This window comes from Symphalangus syndactylus, chromosome 6 (genome assembly GCF_028878055.3).
Source record: "Symphalangus syndactylus isolate Jambi chromosome 6, NHGRI_mSymSyn1-v2.1_pri, whole genome shotgun sequence".
In the NCBI taxonomy this organism is placed as follows: domain Eukaryota; kingdom Metazoa; phylum Chordata; class Mammalia; order Primates; family Hylobatidae; genus Symphalangus; species Symphalangus syndactylus.
In genome coordinates this window covers 38,651,782-38,667,487 of record NC_072428.2, presented here as the reverse complement: position 1 = coordinate 38,667,487, position 15,706 = coordinate 38,651,782, and the positions used below count along the sequence as shown (strand labels likewise).

The window sequence follows — 15,706 nt, the reverse complement described above, 5'->3', positions numbered from 1 at the left end:
ATTTGATTTGAATAGGTAGCTGCCATTAGCATTCCTATTTGTGGACAGGGATGCCCAGCCTCAGATAGATGAAGTAGCATGTGTTCAGTCACCTAGCTAGTAAGTGGCAGAGCCAGGATTCAAACCCAGGCAGTCCAACTCCCTGCTACTCCAACTTGCCATCTTTATGTTCCCTGCACTTGCACTGCCCTTGCTCCCATCCTCCATGTGTTGCCATCCCTCAAGGCTCAGCTCATAAGCCCTCTACTCTACAGAGGTGTCTTCAATCTTCAGTTAGAATGAATCCCTCCCATAGCGCATGGCTTATGCATATTTTATAGCAGAAGCCTGCCTGGGCAGCAGCTCATCCTTCAGATGGCAAAGTCCTGGAAAGCACAGGCATGTCAATTTCCTCCGCATTCCCTTCAGCACTGCTCCCCTCTCCCCTTCACAGAGCGAGGCCCCAGGCAGGTACTCAGTCAAAGTGGAATCAAATTTGTTGAGGAAAAGCTACTGCTCATCTTGATGGAGGCCACTTACAGAGAAAAATGTTGTGCAAGGCTAACTCAGCTCTAGAAACTAGCTCCTGGCTGGGCTCTGGGGGAAGATGTCCCCAGAACAGGCAGATTTCTTCCTATTGAAGCTGCAGGGCTCACGACCCCAACCAGAGGTCCAGAAAGGGTCCCTCTGAGAGTCTCCTGCTGGAAGCTGCAGCCTTGCTGGCATCTGGCACTTTCTTCACTCCCACCTTCCTTGTAAGCTCTCCTGAGTGCTCTAAGATGCTTGTCCTGCTCTCCATGCAGGAACTCAAATCCATGCAGGGAAGTTTAATAAAAACCACTGGTCAGGTGCTATTGACTATGCCCTCCCTCAGCAACCCCTGCCACCCTCAGCTGCCATGAGATGCTTTTGCACTGACTCAAGCCTGGCCTAATGGCTACGGGAGTGGAATAATATTTTGTTTTTCCCTTCATGGGATCCAAGCTTCCTGTCTTCCTCAGAGATTGCATGTTTCAAAATAGTCTTTGGATTACAAATAATTAATAAGAAATATGTCTTTTTCAGAAAGACATTGTTTATCTTCCTAACATCCAAGAAAAACATTCCTATTCTTTTAATAGTAAATTATTTCTAGGAACTCTCTCATCTTCATTTTTTCTACAGCTGGAAATTGGCCAGAAATTTCTGGGTATTACACTTCAAGCCAGTGCAGTTGGCCAGTACTGTAGAAAATGGCACTGCATTTGATGGTACAGTGTTATCACTTCATTTACAGAGCCAAATACACCCCTGCTTCCTCCTCCCCTCCCTTTTTTTTCCCCATTAAATCAGGAGTCATTTCCCATATTCAAGGCTTTCTGGGATAATATCAGGAAGTGACTGGATGTGACAGAGTGCTGGCTATTCATTAACATAGGCTTCCAAGTCCTACATTGAAAGTTACCAGCCTACACTAGCAAAGAAGAGCTAAGAGAGAGCAATGAATATCAAATGGACACGCTGTTGCTTACCCCAAAGGTCCCAGGCCATTCACCATACAATACAGCACTTCAAAATCAGTGAGAACCACCATATACATGCAGGATGTCCACACATGCACACGGAGGGGGCATTCCTGGAAAATGGGGTGAGATGATGTTTCTTTCTGTCTCTACTCTCAGGAGCAGTGGAGGACATGGGAAACAGCAGTTCTCCCCATTCTTCCTACCTCCAAACATAGCATGCAGAACAGGAAGATTACCTTTGGGGTGGGTGGGAAGCTCCGTTCAGGGACAGGGGAGTTAGTGGGCTTCCCACTGTGGTTCTTTGCCTCCCAGTCCTCCACTGGATTGCTTGTGTCCCCATTGCGGAAGGGATGGTTGCCCAGTGCTTCTTCCAGCGCCGAGGGCAGTGGGCGGGTGGGAGTGAGGTCTTGGGTGGGAACGGACGGCGGGGGAGGGATGGGAATGGGGGGTGGAGTGCGCTGCACCCATGGGGAGGAGGAGGCGCTCACATGGCCAGATGAGGGAAGGACAGGGGGCGCCGGGACCTTGTGGGGTGGGTTGGAGGGTGGAGGGTGGGGCATCACAGGCAAGGCAGAGGGAGTCTTGGGGGGATAGTAGAACATGTCCAAAGGGATGTCGTCCAGGTCAGTGGTGTGCAGGTGCAGTCCGCCTGCAAAGCGTCTCAAGGGTGGGGCCAGGGGAGACACAGAAGGCAGGGGAGGCGGGGGCCCTGTGGTCATCTGGGGGGGGGTTGCAAGGAAGTTCTGTAATTGTCACTCTGATTAGCACTCCACTTCACAATACATCGAGCACTATGCTCTTCTAATCTGTTTCTCTTGCTACTGGAGACCCACCACCCTTAAATCAGAACCATGGGGTGCCGCTCCTCTGCCACCTGGATGCCCAGCAGAGCCCATACTAGGCTGCTGGTAGGGAGTGCCCAAATGCAGGAGAGCCCAGAGTTATGCCATCTATGGGTGGTAAGGTGTTCACAGAGTTCATCTTCTAAACTGGAATGCCCTTGAGAGTGTAAGGGGGACTCTTAGTCATGATGCCAGAACAACAGGCCTAACTGAGACTATCGCAGATGAGCTGGGACTTAGTGATCACTCTGGGAATATACCCAGAAATACAGACATATCCCTCCTCCCCAAGAGGGGAGTGGGGTGGTAGGGGTGGGCCTGGACAGTGGATGGGCACTGTGAGGCTAGTGACGCTTGCTAGTTGTCATCTCACCTCCCACTGTCCCCACAGTGGATCATTCTGAAGGCAGCAGGAGGGTCTGTGTGGAAAGAAGGGCTCTGTTACCTCTGAAATCTCATTATCAGCAGAGGAAATCTGCTCAAGGCGTGTTTGACAGAGCCTCTCCACCCAATATTGAATCTTTTCCGATTCTTCAATGTCTTCCCGCTCCGTCTCAGACACCTGGGACCCAGGATCGGCGCAGAAAGGAGAGGACAAACGGCACATTTGAATAACATGTAGATGGAAATAGCATGAAAGCACTCCTTTAAAAACTCCAGAGTACTGTGATCTGCATCAGCTATCTAGAAAGAGACTTGGGCTTGTTCCAACTGGCCCTCAAGGAGGCGGCAACAAGGGAGAAGAGAGTGACGGGGTGTCAAGTTCACTAAGCAGAACTTGTAGGCAAAATCAGAAAAGGGGCTTATGTATTGTGAGGGATTAGCTGGATCCCAGGTCCCCATGAACCCTGAGGCTCTTATGACTTTCCAAGAATGGTGTTTTTGTAGCCTCCCCCAGCACATTCCAAGAGTTTAACTTGCCTCTTTTTTTGTTCCTGCTCCATTCTGCCTTGCCCTCAGAAGCACAAGTTCAATCTTATTTTTAATTTTGTAGCTAATTTGTTCATAATGCCAGACCTAATGCATTTCACATTTTCCAGGACTTCTCTGGTTTTTTAGTCTAATCAAATTGGCATTCTGATTCATGGATGCGTTAAAGAGAAGCAGAAACGATACCTCCTACAGCTGGGGAGTTAAGGTTACCCATCTCACCTAGCATAGGAATTATTCATGGTGTAAGTTTGCTTTGGACGTGTCTTCAGGGGGACAGCCTCAGATATATTCCCAGGTTGATGAGGTCTAGCCTCAGACACACCCTAATGTTGAGGGGAGCAGCCTTAGACTTATAGCCTGATTAATTGGGAGATAGCCTCAGACCTACAACCTGCATAAAGGGGTTGGCCTCAGACCCATATTCTCAGAGCCAAGCTAAGTTGGGTGGGGGGTGTCTGGTCTTACAATAACCTGGGAAGGGAGGCCAGAGTGATTCAGACTTGTAGACAGGTCAGTGGAAGCCTAACTTCAAAGCTACAAGCAAGGCAGAAGGGTTAGCCTCAGACCATACTCTGAGTAGCCTCAGAGCCATACCTGAGATAGAGAGGCCTAGCCTTAGACTCTGGTGGGGTAGAGTGAAGAGGACAGACTCAAACCTCTAAGCCAGCTGTATCAAGGGCTGACCTGAGACCTACCATCTGGTCAGAAAGGCTAACCTCAGACTCACACCCCCCGACCAAGGAGGCTAGTTTCAATTCCAAAGCCAGGAGCAAGACTCACACCCCCGAGAAAGGAGGCTAGTTTCAATTCCTAAGCCAGGAGCTAACCTCAGATGGCCCTGGGCAGTGGCATGATCTCTCTCTCCAGGCTGGAGAGCAGGAAAGGGCTCACTCCACCCTTGTATGCCATTTGAGGAGAACAACTCCAGCTGGTCCTCTGGGAGCAAGTGGAGAACGACCACATTGTGTCCCAGGGATGCTTGCCTGGCCCGCAGGCAGGACACGTACCTCCTGGGCCAGCCGGTTGATCTTTAGCTGCTTTTCCTTCTCCAGCATTTCCTCTTTCTCTTTGTAAAGCTTTTGCTCAAACTCCAGTTCTTTCTTATTCTTTCTCAAGTCCTGCAGGCTGTCATACTTGGCTTTCTTCTTATCTTTTCCTTTCTGAGTATATGTGGTATTGTTTATATGACAAAGATTACAAATAGTGTCGACAGCACAGCACACGGGGCATCCAGTCCTCAGATAACACAACCATCCCACGGTGAGTCCCTCCCCCAGCTCTGTCTCACCACACTGGACATCAGATCTCAGGTTTAGTACAGGAAGGCCACTGCTACCTACTGCAGAGTGGGAGACACATTCTCTTTACCAGCCAGAAAGACTGGCTTATTAGTTCACTAACTAGCTGTGTGGCCTTGGCTAAGTTCCTTAACCTCTCTGGGCCTGACTTGCCTCATCTCCAAAATGGTAAAAATACCTCCCCCACAGGCTTGCCACCCAGTGCCAATGAAATAACATCCATGAAAGAACTTTGTAAAAGTTCTGTATAAATAAAAAATAAAAATAAAAAAATAAATAAGTGCTATATAAATAAAGGGCATTGTGTTGATTTTCCAGTATCTGGCACATGCCTTCTGCATCATCTCATGTTCGGATTCAGGGATGCATCCTGGGAGATTCCAGAGAAAATCTGGGAGAGCTGGCAAGCCTCATCTGTAGAGGTCCTGTCCTAAGCTAGAGGTGATAGGAGTCACACTCAGACCTGGGGGCTCAGAGCCAGCGACATCAGATTTTACCCGCATGCTTAAGCTCTGGACCATTTCACCCTGGAGAGTCTAGACCCACAGTTTCCTCTGAACTGGGCCCCTCTACTGAGGGCTAGCTGGAAACTGCAGGACTGGGAGGCAGGGCATGGAGAGAATGGCTTAACTGCTTTTTACTCGCCATGAGGGTTCTAGAGGATTTGGGGAGGGACATGAAAGGCAAATAGACTCCTTATTTTTCCTGTAGGAATTAGATCCACTGAGCCTGCATTCCTGGCTGCTTCTCTCATGGGGTTGCAGGGAAGCCAGGGGCTAAGGCAGGAAGAGAATGATCATTTATGAACTGCCTATGTGCCAAGGGATTTATACCAATGATCTCCTATGTAGGTTTATCCTCATTCTTTGATGAAGGAGCTGAGGCTCAGAGAGGTAAAGTCCCTTGTTCAATGTCAGACATCTTGTAAGTGATGGTACCAGGATTTGGACCTGAGTCTTCGAGGTCCCAGTTTTTCTATGGTGCCCTGATGAGCTGGGGGCAAGGGAAACACGGCAGGAGGGAGGGTCAGCCCCCATCACACACAGCGTGGAGGACAGAGCGAGCACTCAGGAGATGGGCAGCAGAAACAGCCCACACCCTGGGCAATTTCTGGGGCAAGGAGGAAACCCCCTGTTCACTGAGCTCACTCCCACCCCCCAGAGAGTGTTCTGGGGATCTTCTCTTGAATTTCCTGAATCATCTTAGCATCCAAGGCCAGGAATGAGGAATTGAGCTCCCTAGCAATGGACACACAACATTCATCCCCAGCTGGAGGGACTTGGTGGGCCATTACGGACCTCTGAGGGACTCTTCCTAGCTCCTCTCCTAAAGACACACACCTCTGTGCACTGCTAATGTGCTCTGGAAATGGTCACCTCTGGGACCCACCTCCAGAGCAGCATATGAGCCTCTCGAGAAAATGGTTCTCACTGCTTCAGAGTCCTGCTTGGTTCCTTGCCTACCTTGTTCACTAGACTCAGTTGATAGATGAACCCCTGCCATCGTAGTAGAGATTCAGACAGCAATTTCCCAAGAGGAGCCAGAAACACTGCCTAATGGTAGCTTGCTAGAGTAAGAGCCTGGCCTCCTCCAGGACCACCATGAGAAGAATGGCCATTCTGTTGCTTAAAAAAAGAAAAAGAAAAAAAAAAACAAAACTACCAGTGCTAAGATTATAGAATCAGGGCTTCTGGGCGGGGTAGTAGACAGTTTCTGTCTCGCGCCCAAGAAAGTCACATCTGTACAGATGCAGAGGGCAAGTTGCCCCATGGCATTTCCCACTGATCTCAGACTAGCCCCACACAGGTTACTTAGCTGTGTGTGAATCTGCCTTCCCTGCCAGACGGTGGGCTCCTGCAAGTAGGGCTGCTCTGTATAAGTGGCTCAAGCAGTTCTGATGAAAGTTCTTAGTCAGAATCATGAATCCTTCAGGCCCTGGCATAAATTCTGTGGGGCCAAAGGCCTAGGAACCTTGAACCCCAGAGGGATTTACTGCCAAGGTGGAAATAGAAGACACTGAATCTTTATATTATTATTATTATTTTCTTGAGACAGGGTCCTGCTCTGTCACCCAGGCTGGAGTGCAGTGGTGCAATCTCGGCTCACTGCAGCCTCCGCATCTAGGGTTCAAGTGATTCTCCTGCCTCAGCCTCCCGAGTAGCTGGGATTACAGGCATATGCCACCACACCTGGCTAATTTTTGAATTTTTAATAGAGACAGGGTTTCACCCTGTTGGCCAGGCTTGTCTTGAACTCCCAACCTCAGGTGATTCACCTGTCTCAGCCTCCCACAGTGCTGGGATTACAGGCATGAGCTGAATCTTTATATTTTTAAATAAGGGGAATTTATGCACAGAGGATCATGGCCATGGATGCCCACTTGCATTTCCTGGGGACTTGGTGTTCCAGCTGCTGGGAGACAAAGAGTCTCTCACGGCTCTAGAAAAAATGATGATGGGTTTTCAGAGCCGGTATGAGGGTCATGGTTCTGTTGTCCTTTCAGCTGTCAGTTACATCCACGGCCTGTCAGTTACAATATTCCTTTTGGTCCAGACTGACAGGGGAGGCAGATGGGGCGATTGTACTATTGATTCTACCTAGAAGCAATTTTTCTTTTTTTTTGCAAGTGAAAATGAAAACCAAAATGCCAGCTGTTTCTGGAATAAGTAGATTAAGGAATAGGGGAAAGGCAGCTCTATTTCATTATCAACAGCACTTTCAAGGACATGATTTCTGATGGGAGGTGGTATGTGGAGAAGATTCTAGTTCTTTTACATTTACATGTTATTAGTGCCTGAAAAAGATTTGACATATCTGTCTCCTTTATTATTTTTTTCAGATAAAATCCTGTGTGTACATGTGTGTGTGTGCTTGTGTGTGTGTGTGTTTTGTCCTCTCTAGCTGAGTTCTAGTAGAGGTAGTATATAGAGAAGAATTAGAAATCTAACCCAATGAGGCAACCTAAGCCACCAAAGTCAGCCTGTCAAGGGAAACAGATAGTCTTATGAGACCAAGGCCTTTCTGAGACCAGGACAATGTGGGAAGGAATTCCCAGAGGAACTCTGTTCCAAGTTTATTCAATGCTGTACAAATCATGATCTATGTTCCTACATAAAGGCATTTACGTCTGTCAGGAAAAATATTACTGTTTGTTATTTTAATAGCAATGTGCTGGAGGAAGGGGGTAGATTTTCCTGGCACAGTTAATATTCCCATTTTACAGGCAAAGAGAATTATATATCATCAAGGTCACTCAGCTGCCAGTGCTCTGGTTTCTGGGGGACCGACATCTTGCCAGAAAGTTCTGGTCAAGTGATAACATCCAATTTAGCTCACCCAGATTTATGCTGTTGCCTGACCTCCAAATACCAAGTCATCTCAAATGTCCAATTACAGATATTAACAGCAATGTTTTCATAATCAATTGTCAATGTGATTTAGAAAGACAAGGACAAGAGAGTTTTACAAGGCCTGGAGATATTGTAATAAGATTTAGAGAGAAAATTAAAGGTCCTAGAGATTGGAAAAATGCATTATCCTGGGCACATGCAGAAATATTCCTAGGAGAGGGCTGTGCTTGGAGTGGGTCTCTGTCCCAACCTGAGGCAGCAAATCCCCACCTCGTCAGCCAGGATGCGTATGGCACAGCCGGTCTCATAACATGCACTAAGTACTCCCACCCCGATAATTCGCTCTGTCTGACCCCAAGCTTCTGGCCTTGGTCTCTTGTTCTACTTGACAGAGAAACACAGGAGAAGCTTCCTGCCCCTTTCCTGTTCCCGTCAGGGCCAGTGCTGATGCACACACTGCCAGATGGTGCTTGGATAGGTCTTACACCATGGATCCCTCTTCCAATGTTGCCTTTGCAATGGCACCCTGCCATTTGATGTCAGCCTGACACAAACATGCAGATAGAGTTAGCCTTCCAAGTGAACAGGCCAAATTACACCATTTAGTGTTGACAGGACAAGGAATGTTTGGGAAAAGCCAAAACCCACGGCAAACTAAGCAGCACACCAGCACAGCACCCAACCCTGTCCTACCTTCCGGATGGTTGGGAATTTGCCATCGTAACGATAAAACCATCCAAAAGCTATAAGAACACAGATAACAAAATGATGAGACACAGTTCAGCTCAGCCAGAGCATCCATGGGCAGCAGATGGGAGCTGGGTTCCCGAGGAATGCATGACTTTGTGAGATAAACAGCATTGGCAGATCCCGCAGATCTGACAGCAAAACTGCACTCTCTGTCCAATTTGGCTTACCTGGCCTCGCCTTGGTTGCAGAACAGGCCTAAGACCACCTGAGAAAAGCCCCAGTTCCCAGGCCCTGGGTCACTCTCAAATGCCTCTCCCCAGAACACTGGCTTCAGAAGCCAGGGCCAGAACATCAAAGAGAAAACCCCTTGTGGAAGGATGAGCTTTTCCAAATCACAGTCTTCACATACAAAGCCTTCTTGAAAGAGAACAAGGCCTTTTATAACCCATGTCTGGTCCCTCCATACAAAAAATGTCTCGAGACAAAAGGGAGCCTGGGTGTCTGCCTAGAACTGTTGTTCGACAGAACAAAACTGGCTTGTCTCATAGTGCAGGTCAAGTCCTCAGCTTTCAACATTCAAAGAGAAGGCAGTGGCTGGGACAGCTCTTGGAAGGACAGCTCCAGCAGGAGTGGGCAGGAGATGTGCCCCCAGAAAACATATCCTCATCCAGGCCAGATAACCAGTGCACCAGCCCCCTTCCTTCCCCAGGCCACAGCTCCACAGAGTAACACCCTCAATCTGAAGCTCCCTGGGGCCAAGAGCGATGGCTGAATTACCCACCCCGGACCAGCCTGACTGCTGGAACAGGATGCTGAAAGCCTCCTGCTGGACCAGACGCTACCTCCTTAGTTGCTGGATTTGGGAGTGGTCTAGGGGGTCCTGGGGGAGGGGCCAGAGCAGCAGAGGGAGGATTTGGCAATATCTAAATATTCGAGCCAGCGGCTCAGTGGTAGTGGTGTGTGACAGCTGATCTACCAGCCTGGGCGTTGAGTCCTGTCCTCTAGGCTTTGTGTACAGTGCTTGAGCCAAGCTGGGGCTTGGAGAAGCTTTACAGACTCTAGTGGCCCCCATACATGCCGGGCCCCTGAAGCTGGGTGTCTGCACTGCAGTCAGGAGGAAGCGGGCAGGGTAAGCAGAGCAGCCAGGCCAGGGAGCAAAGCGGGGGTGCGAACCTGCTCTCCCTGTTCCTCTGTGCCTCCATCCGGGTCATCTGCGGGCTCGAGCTCAGGCTCCACTCCCTGATTATCTACCCAGGGAAAAGAGGAGGAAGCTGGTGAATCAAAAGGGACTTGGGAGACCAAGAGGCCGGAGAACCTTCTCAGGAGTTTGGGGACCTGTAATCAGCTTCCTCCAGGGGAGCTGTGAGGTCAGGGGCAGGTGACAGAGTTCAGGAGCTCAGAGCAAAGGTTTTCTGCTCTGAGCTGGTGCATACAGTGCTTTCAACCTTGGCAGCTTTAGTTTATCTGTCTGTACAAAGGGCTAACAACAGGAAACTCAGATCTGAGGGCAGCGTGAGAACCATTTTGTAGGGTATTGGGCTGAAGGCTGGGAAGTGCAGTGAGGAGGATGGGAATAGCTGAGAATCGCACACGTTTGAGGGCAAGGGGCTGCAATGGGAGAAGAGACCCTCCTGCCTTCTGCTTATCACCCTTGCCTTGGAGCTCTGGGACCCTAGGGGATGTCTGAACAATGTGGGCAGCAGATGGAGGCTGAAGGTCCTGAGGAGGTGGGGACATCCCAAAAGGTAAAAAGGGTACACGCAGTTAGGAAGACCTGAATTTTGACATAATGTGGAGAGAAGAGCAAACCCTCCATTCCAGAGTTTCCAGCTTGGACTCTGGCCTCCCTAGGACTCTGGAAGGTAGTGTACCAGTTTGCTTGTGAGCTGCTTTTTAATATTTTAAAAGCTTAACAGAACTTTCCCATTGGCCTATGCAAAGGCTGTTAAGTTCTTTGGCTCTTGGCTCAAATTACACTTACCCAACAGTGGAACCCTGATGCTCCCTTACTAACAAGGACTACTTAATAAAACAATGGAACTCAAATGATTATTTAATAGTTTGGTAGGAAAATAACCTCAACTTCCAAATCATGGGGTCTCTTGTGGTGGAGGTGGGGGAGATAGTTGATGGGGCCTTGGATAGGGAGAGAAGGTTGGAGATCTCTTATTTAAACATCTCCATCTTTCAAGAATCCTTCAGCTACCGGATCCTTAGTCAAGGCTGCCCCCCGCAACTCCTGCGTAACCACCTATTGCCTAAGCTAAGGGAAGGTCCGTTAGGAGCCTCTGTGGTGGTGTCCTGGCCTTCAGGGCTTGGCAAAATGTTGGGGGTCTGCTGGATCAGCCACAGGTAGGTGGGCAGGAGCAATTTTAAGAGCCCCCTGGGGCAGGTTGGGGGGCAGTCAGTCCCAGGCACATAATTAGGATGAATGACTTCATTTTCTAGGTATGAGATGCCCCATGCTCTTTTATTTTAAAAAATGCAGGGCCCAGGGCCAGGTGCAGTGGCTCATGCCTGTAATCCCAGCGCTTTGGGAGGTGGAGACAGGCAGATCACCTGAGGCTGGGAGTTCAAGACCTGCCTGACCAACGTGGTGAAACCTCGTCTCTACTAAAAATACAAATTAGCTGGGCTTGGTTGTGCATGCCTGTAGTCCCAGCTACTCGGGAGGCTGAGGCAGGAGAATTGCTTGAACCCAGGAGGCGGAGGCTGCAGTGAGCTGAGATCACGCCATTGCACTCCAGCCTGGGCAACAAGAGCGAAACTCTGTCTCAAGAAAAAAAGAAAAAAAAAGCAGTGCCCACCCCTTGCAGGCACAGAAGCCTGAGTCAGTTATAACCTATTGCAAACTGGGTCCCTGAGTTGAAGGGTGGTTGGATAGGAGCTGGCTGGGGCCCAGGCCTGCTGGACCAACTCAGCCGAGACCATGCTAGCCCCCGGGGAACAGAGAGTGAGGCAGGAGGTGAGCTGGCTCAGGGACCTCACTGCATTTCCTACCTTAGGTCCAAATGAGAATTAAATTGCTGGTGCATACAGAGACAGATACAGGCAGCAGCTGTCCCACCTCAGCGGGCAGGCGGGGGACATCCATCCTATGCTTTGTGAAGCTGCCTAAGATTACATTTACCTTGAGCAAATGCGAAATTCTTGGTCTCTTTATTCAAGGAGCTTGATTTGGTTAAAAAGCACTAAATAAATAACCAGCTAGTGAAAGGGTTTTTATTTTCTATTGTTCCCGAGAGGGTGTGTTTGCTGTGAAGCTGAGGCCCAATTTCTTGGAAGGTACCAAATTGACTAGGATTACTTCCATGAGAAGCAATTAAAATCAATTTCTCTCCTGAAGCTCCTATTTCACTCATAAGAGCAAATTAGCTGCCCGTCTAAAACAGTGATCATTCATTGGGAGCTTAGCTCTGGCCACATCCTCAACTGATACTGAATGTCACGGGGGAGGCTGATGAGAGTGTGCTTTGTCCTTCTGAGAGGACCAGGAGATGACACTGCCCTGCTGCCAGGAAGAAATGTGTTGGGAGCTGTTTGCCTGCACCAGGGAGGGGTGAAATGGAACCATCCAGATGCCCTGCACCTCTTCCTTGGTGCAAGTGGCCTATGTTGGCAGGTTGACATTCCCGTAGGTCTCAGATGTGACCCAAAGTTGGGGACAGAGCTGTCCAGACCCCATCACAACATGCCAAATGACTGCCCCACAGCAGAGATGGGAACCTGGGCTCTTGAGTCCAGATTAGCCCCTTGCTGGAGGTTCCCAGGTCAGCTGAGCACAATCAGCTGGAGTAGGACCTGTCCTGTGCCAACTGTAAGTCAAAACAGCTGGAAGGCAGGAGTAAGGACCCAACCAGCAATCCTGGACTTGTGGTTGTCATGGTCCCTGTTTTCCTCTGGCAGTGTGGGCTGCTTTTTGAAGAGGCATACGGAAGTTGGGGTTGAGAAGGTGGTCAGAGAGCAGGTGGTAGAGGCCTAGACTGAAAATGGAGGTGAGGATGTGGGACAGATGAAGAGAGGAGATGGTAAGGACAGTATGAGCTGAGGCCCCAGGATAGCACAGCCACAGCCCATAGCTGGGTGTCTGGGAGAGGCCTCCTTGTCCTGCTCCTGCTCCATCCTTGGAGTGGCGTGACAGTGGTCCACGTACAGGGATATAGGGGCTGGAGACACTTAGTAAGCTCCTCCCACAGTTATGAATCAACCTTGGACCACCAGAGCCCTTCTCTGATGTGAGCTCCTTCCTCTCTTTTCTGCTGCTGGCTTCACCCCAGCCCCTGTTCAGAACCAAGTAGGAGGAGGACCCAGTACCCAAAACACTAGGACGGTAATCCCATGAGCTAGTCCACTTGCGCCATGGCCCTTATTCCCTCTTCAGCAGCCTGCCAGCCTGCCTGCGTCAGTGTTGTGGGGGACCTGGGAGCTGGGTATGTGGAGCTGGCCCGGGAACAAGGGGAGCAGACAGATCCCTCCTACCTTGATGCTGGGGCAGATGGTCTCTGACCCACAGCTGCCCCTCCAAGAAAGAACCACAGCCCAGAGCACCAAGGGCTATTCATCTGGGAGTGGTGGTGAGAGGAGGGAGGGCCAGAATTTCTGTCTAGTCCCCTTAGCCTCTCCCCTTGGCTCATGAAACTTACACTTTGGCTTGCGAAGGGGTACTGGGTGTACCTCAGCAGTGATGGTTTTAGGCAAGAGTAGCTGTTCCTTTGAGCCCCAGTCTTCTTCCCATTGCTTCTTAAACTTCTCTTCCTCCTCTACAATCCTGAAATGAGACCCCCATGCCTGTTACTGGAGTCAGAACCCTCATAGGCCCATCTCCTGCATATTGGAGAGCCCCAGCCAGCCCGGCGAGAAGCCTCGTGGTTCTAGCCATGATGAATCAAGCAAAGTCCTGGAGCTTGTATTCTAAATTGAGTGTGAATCCCACCTTGGCAATTATATGAAACTATGTTGCAGTTACTATAATATGACAGGCTTTACTACAAATAAAGGAGGACCCACCAGGGGATAAGACAACCAGGTAAACTGGTTCTGGAGGCAGCCTCTGGTTGGCCACACTCCTCTGAGCACACTGATGTTCATGCACAGACGCGTGTGGAGCCGAGGTACTCACTGTTCCATCTCCTTCCGGTATCTCTCATTTTCCTCTGCTGCCTTCTGGGCAATTTCTTTTCTCCTTCTGAAACACAAATGCAGATTGGCATGTTTGGCCCTATGCAAGAAAAACGAACTCTTCCTTACTGTGAATTCTTGATTCGAGAAAATTTCGAAATGATTTTTCTCCAGGCTCCCTTCCTAGGAGGGCTGGACCAGCTTTGGTTTTGGGGGACGTTATCTAACAAAGTCTGGACCCTGTGCTCTTGCGTGGTTTTGTCTGGCATGGCTGAGCAGAGATACTGGGCTGTGGGGGGAGGGAAGCAGATCCATGTGAAGGCCACACTCCATGCACCCTCCTCCAAACACTTAGGTAAGGTGACTGATGACAGGCAGGGCCTGGACTGACCCCGGGAGAAAAGCAGGGGCTCCTAGCCAGGTGGAATACTCCCAGCTAACTCTGTGTTGGGGGAGATGGGGACAGCCTTTCCTCTTTCCTTTTCAAAATACATTGATTGATTGATTGATTGATTGATGATTGATTGAGACAAAGTCTCACTTTGCACCCAGGAGTTCAGTGGTGCAATCTCGGCTCACTGCAACCTCCACCTCCCAGGTTCAAGTGATTCTAGTGTCTCAGCCTTCTGAGAAGCTGGGATTACAGTCACATGCCACCATGGCCAGCTAATTTTTTTGTATTTTTAGTAGAGACACAGTTTCACCATGTTGGCCAGGCTGGTCTCAAACTCCTGACCTCAAATGATCTGCCAGCCTTGACCTCCCAAAGTGCTGGGATAACAGTTGTGAGCCACTTCGTCCAACCATGAAATACTTTTGAATGCCTAGAATGTATTTGGATTTGGATCTTGACCGTAGTTTTTGATTTGTGAATTGCTCACCCCATTTATTCTCTTAGGCCATCATTTCAATCATCCCGGACAGGGGTGAGCTTTATCATTATAGGCAGGGCAGCCCTGTGGGGACTTGCCAGATTGCCTGGGGGTGATCCCAGCTTGGCCACGTGTGACTTGGGACACAAGTGGCTTCACCTCTCTGAGTGTCAGTCTCCACACCTGTAAAATGGGGTTAATACTCTCTACCTCCCAGGGCTATTGTGGGAATTAAGAAAATAAAACAAGGCCCTAATACAACACCAGCCTTATGGAGGTACTTGACAAATGTTAGCTGGTAGCTAATCCTAGCTAGCTAGAGCCTACTGCTAGTAGGATGCTTATTTTCCATATTCTTGGAATCTTGGAAGTCAGGGGGCTCTGCTCAGCAAGGAGAAAGGAGCCAGGTGGTCTGAGGCCAAGGATGGATATGCTGACCTACCACCAAACTCATCTGGTCTGAGGACTGGCCTCCAGGGAGGAGGAGGAAGTTGGCTGGGGACACAGCGGGCAGGAAGCAAGCTAGGTGGGGTCATATGGTGGGGTGGGAGGCGGGACAGGGCATCCAGGGCTGGCTGCACTCACTGCCGCTCCATCTCCTGCTGCTCCTGGAGGATCTTGTTGGACTCCATCGCCAGCCGCTTCTGCATGAGAAGCTCCTGCTGCTGCAGCTCACGCTGCCGCGCCTCTGCCAGCCGCTCCCGGTCTGTCATGAACAGCTCCCGGCCCTTGTGGGAGAAAAGAGGCCCCTTGCTCAGCCCTTGGGGAACCTGGGGATCCCCTGCCACACCCCTGGGGACCGAGATGCAGGTGGTCTTCTCAGCACCATCAGGCACTGCGGCTCCCGCAATCCCTGACCCAAACTTCTTGCAGGGCAGAAGTCCCCTCGCTCTGCTCTGTCAGAGCTTCAGGGAAGGAGACCAGCCACCCTGGGAGTGTGTGGCAGAGATCAAAGGTCAGAGGGGCTGGGGATGAGGGTCAGGGGGCTCCCACCAGCTCATTCTGGACTTACAGCTCCAGCTACGATGGAGATGGTCAGGCTGCGGCTACTCTTCAGTACGTTCACAGCCTGTGGGGACAGAAGGACAGTGGGCCGAGGCCTGACAGACCACAGCAGTC

General features: G+C 50.1%; 1 protein-coding gene across 8 annotated transcripts in view; it reads right to left on the bottom strand.

The window, feature by feature from the left end:
* USH1C (USH1 protein network component harmonin) overlaps nt 1-15,706 on the bottom strand; it is a 48,629-nt gene that overhangs the window by 13,691 nt on the left and 19,232 nt on the right. For 2 of the 8 annotated variants that reach the window (XM_055282228.2, XM_063641920.1), the window contains exons 11-18: nt 15,600-15,656; nt 15,173-15,315; nt 13,717-13,782; nt 13,241-13,365; nt 8,601-8,650; nt 4,267-4,419; nt 2,772-2,888; nt 1,721-2,203 (exon numbers count right to left, since the gene is read on the bottom strand). In XM_055282228.2, the coding sequence (XP_055138203.1) occupies nt 1,721-2,203; nt 2,772-2,888; nt 4,267-4,419; nt 8,601-8,650; nt 13,241-13,365; nt 13,717-13,782; nt 15,173-15,315; nt 15,600-15,656 (1,194 nt within the window). Of the gene's footprint in view, nt 1-1,720; nt 2,204-2,771; nt 2,889-4,266; nt 4,420-8,600; nt 8,651-9,770; nt 9,845-13,240; nt 13,366-13,716; nt 13,783-15,172; nt 15,316-15,599; nt 15,657-15,706 lie in introns of all 8 variants that reach the window. The other 6 variants (XM_063641921.1, XM_063641922.1, XM_055282230.2 and 3 more) reach the window with 4 other exon arrangements.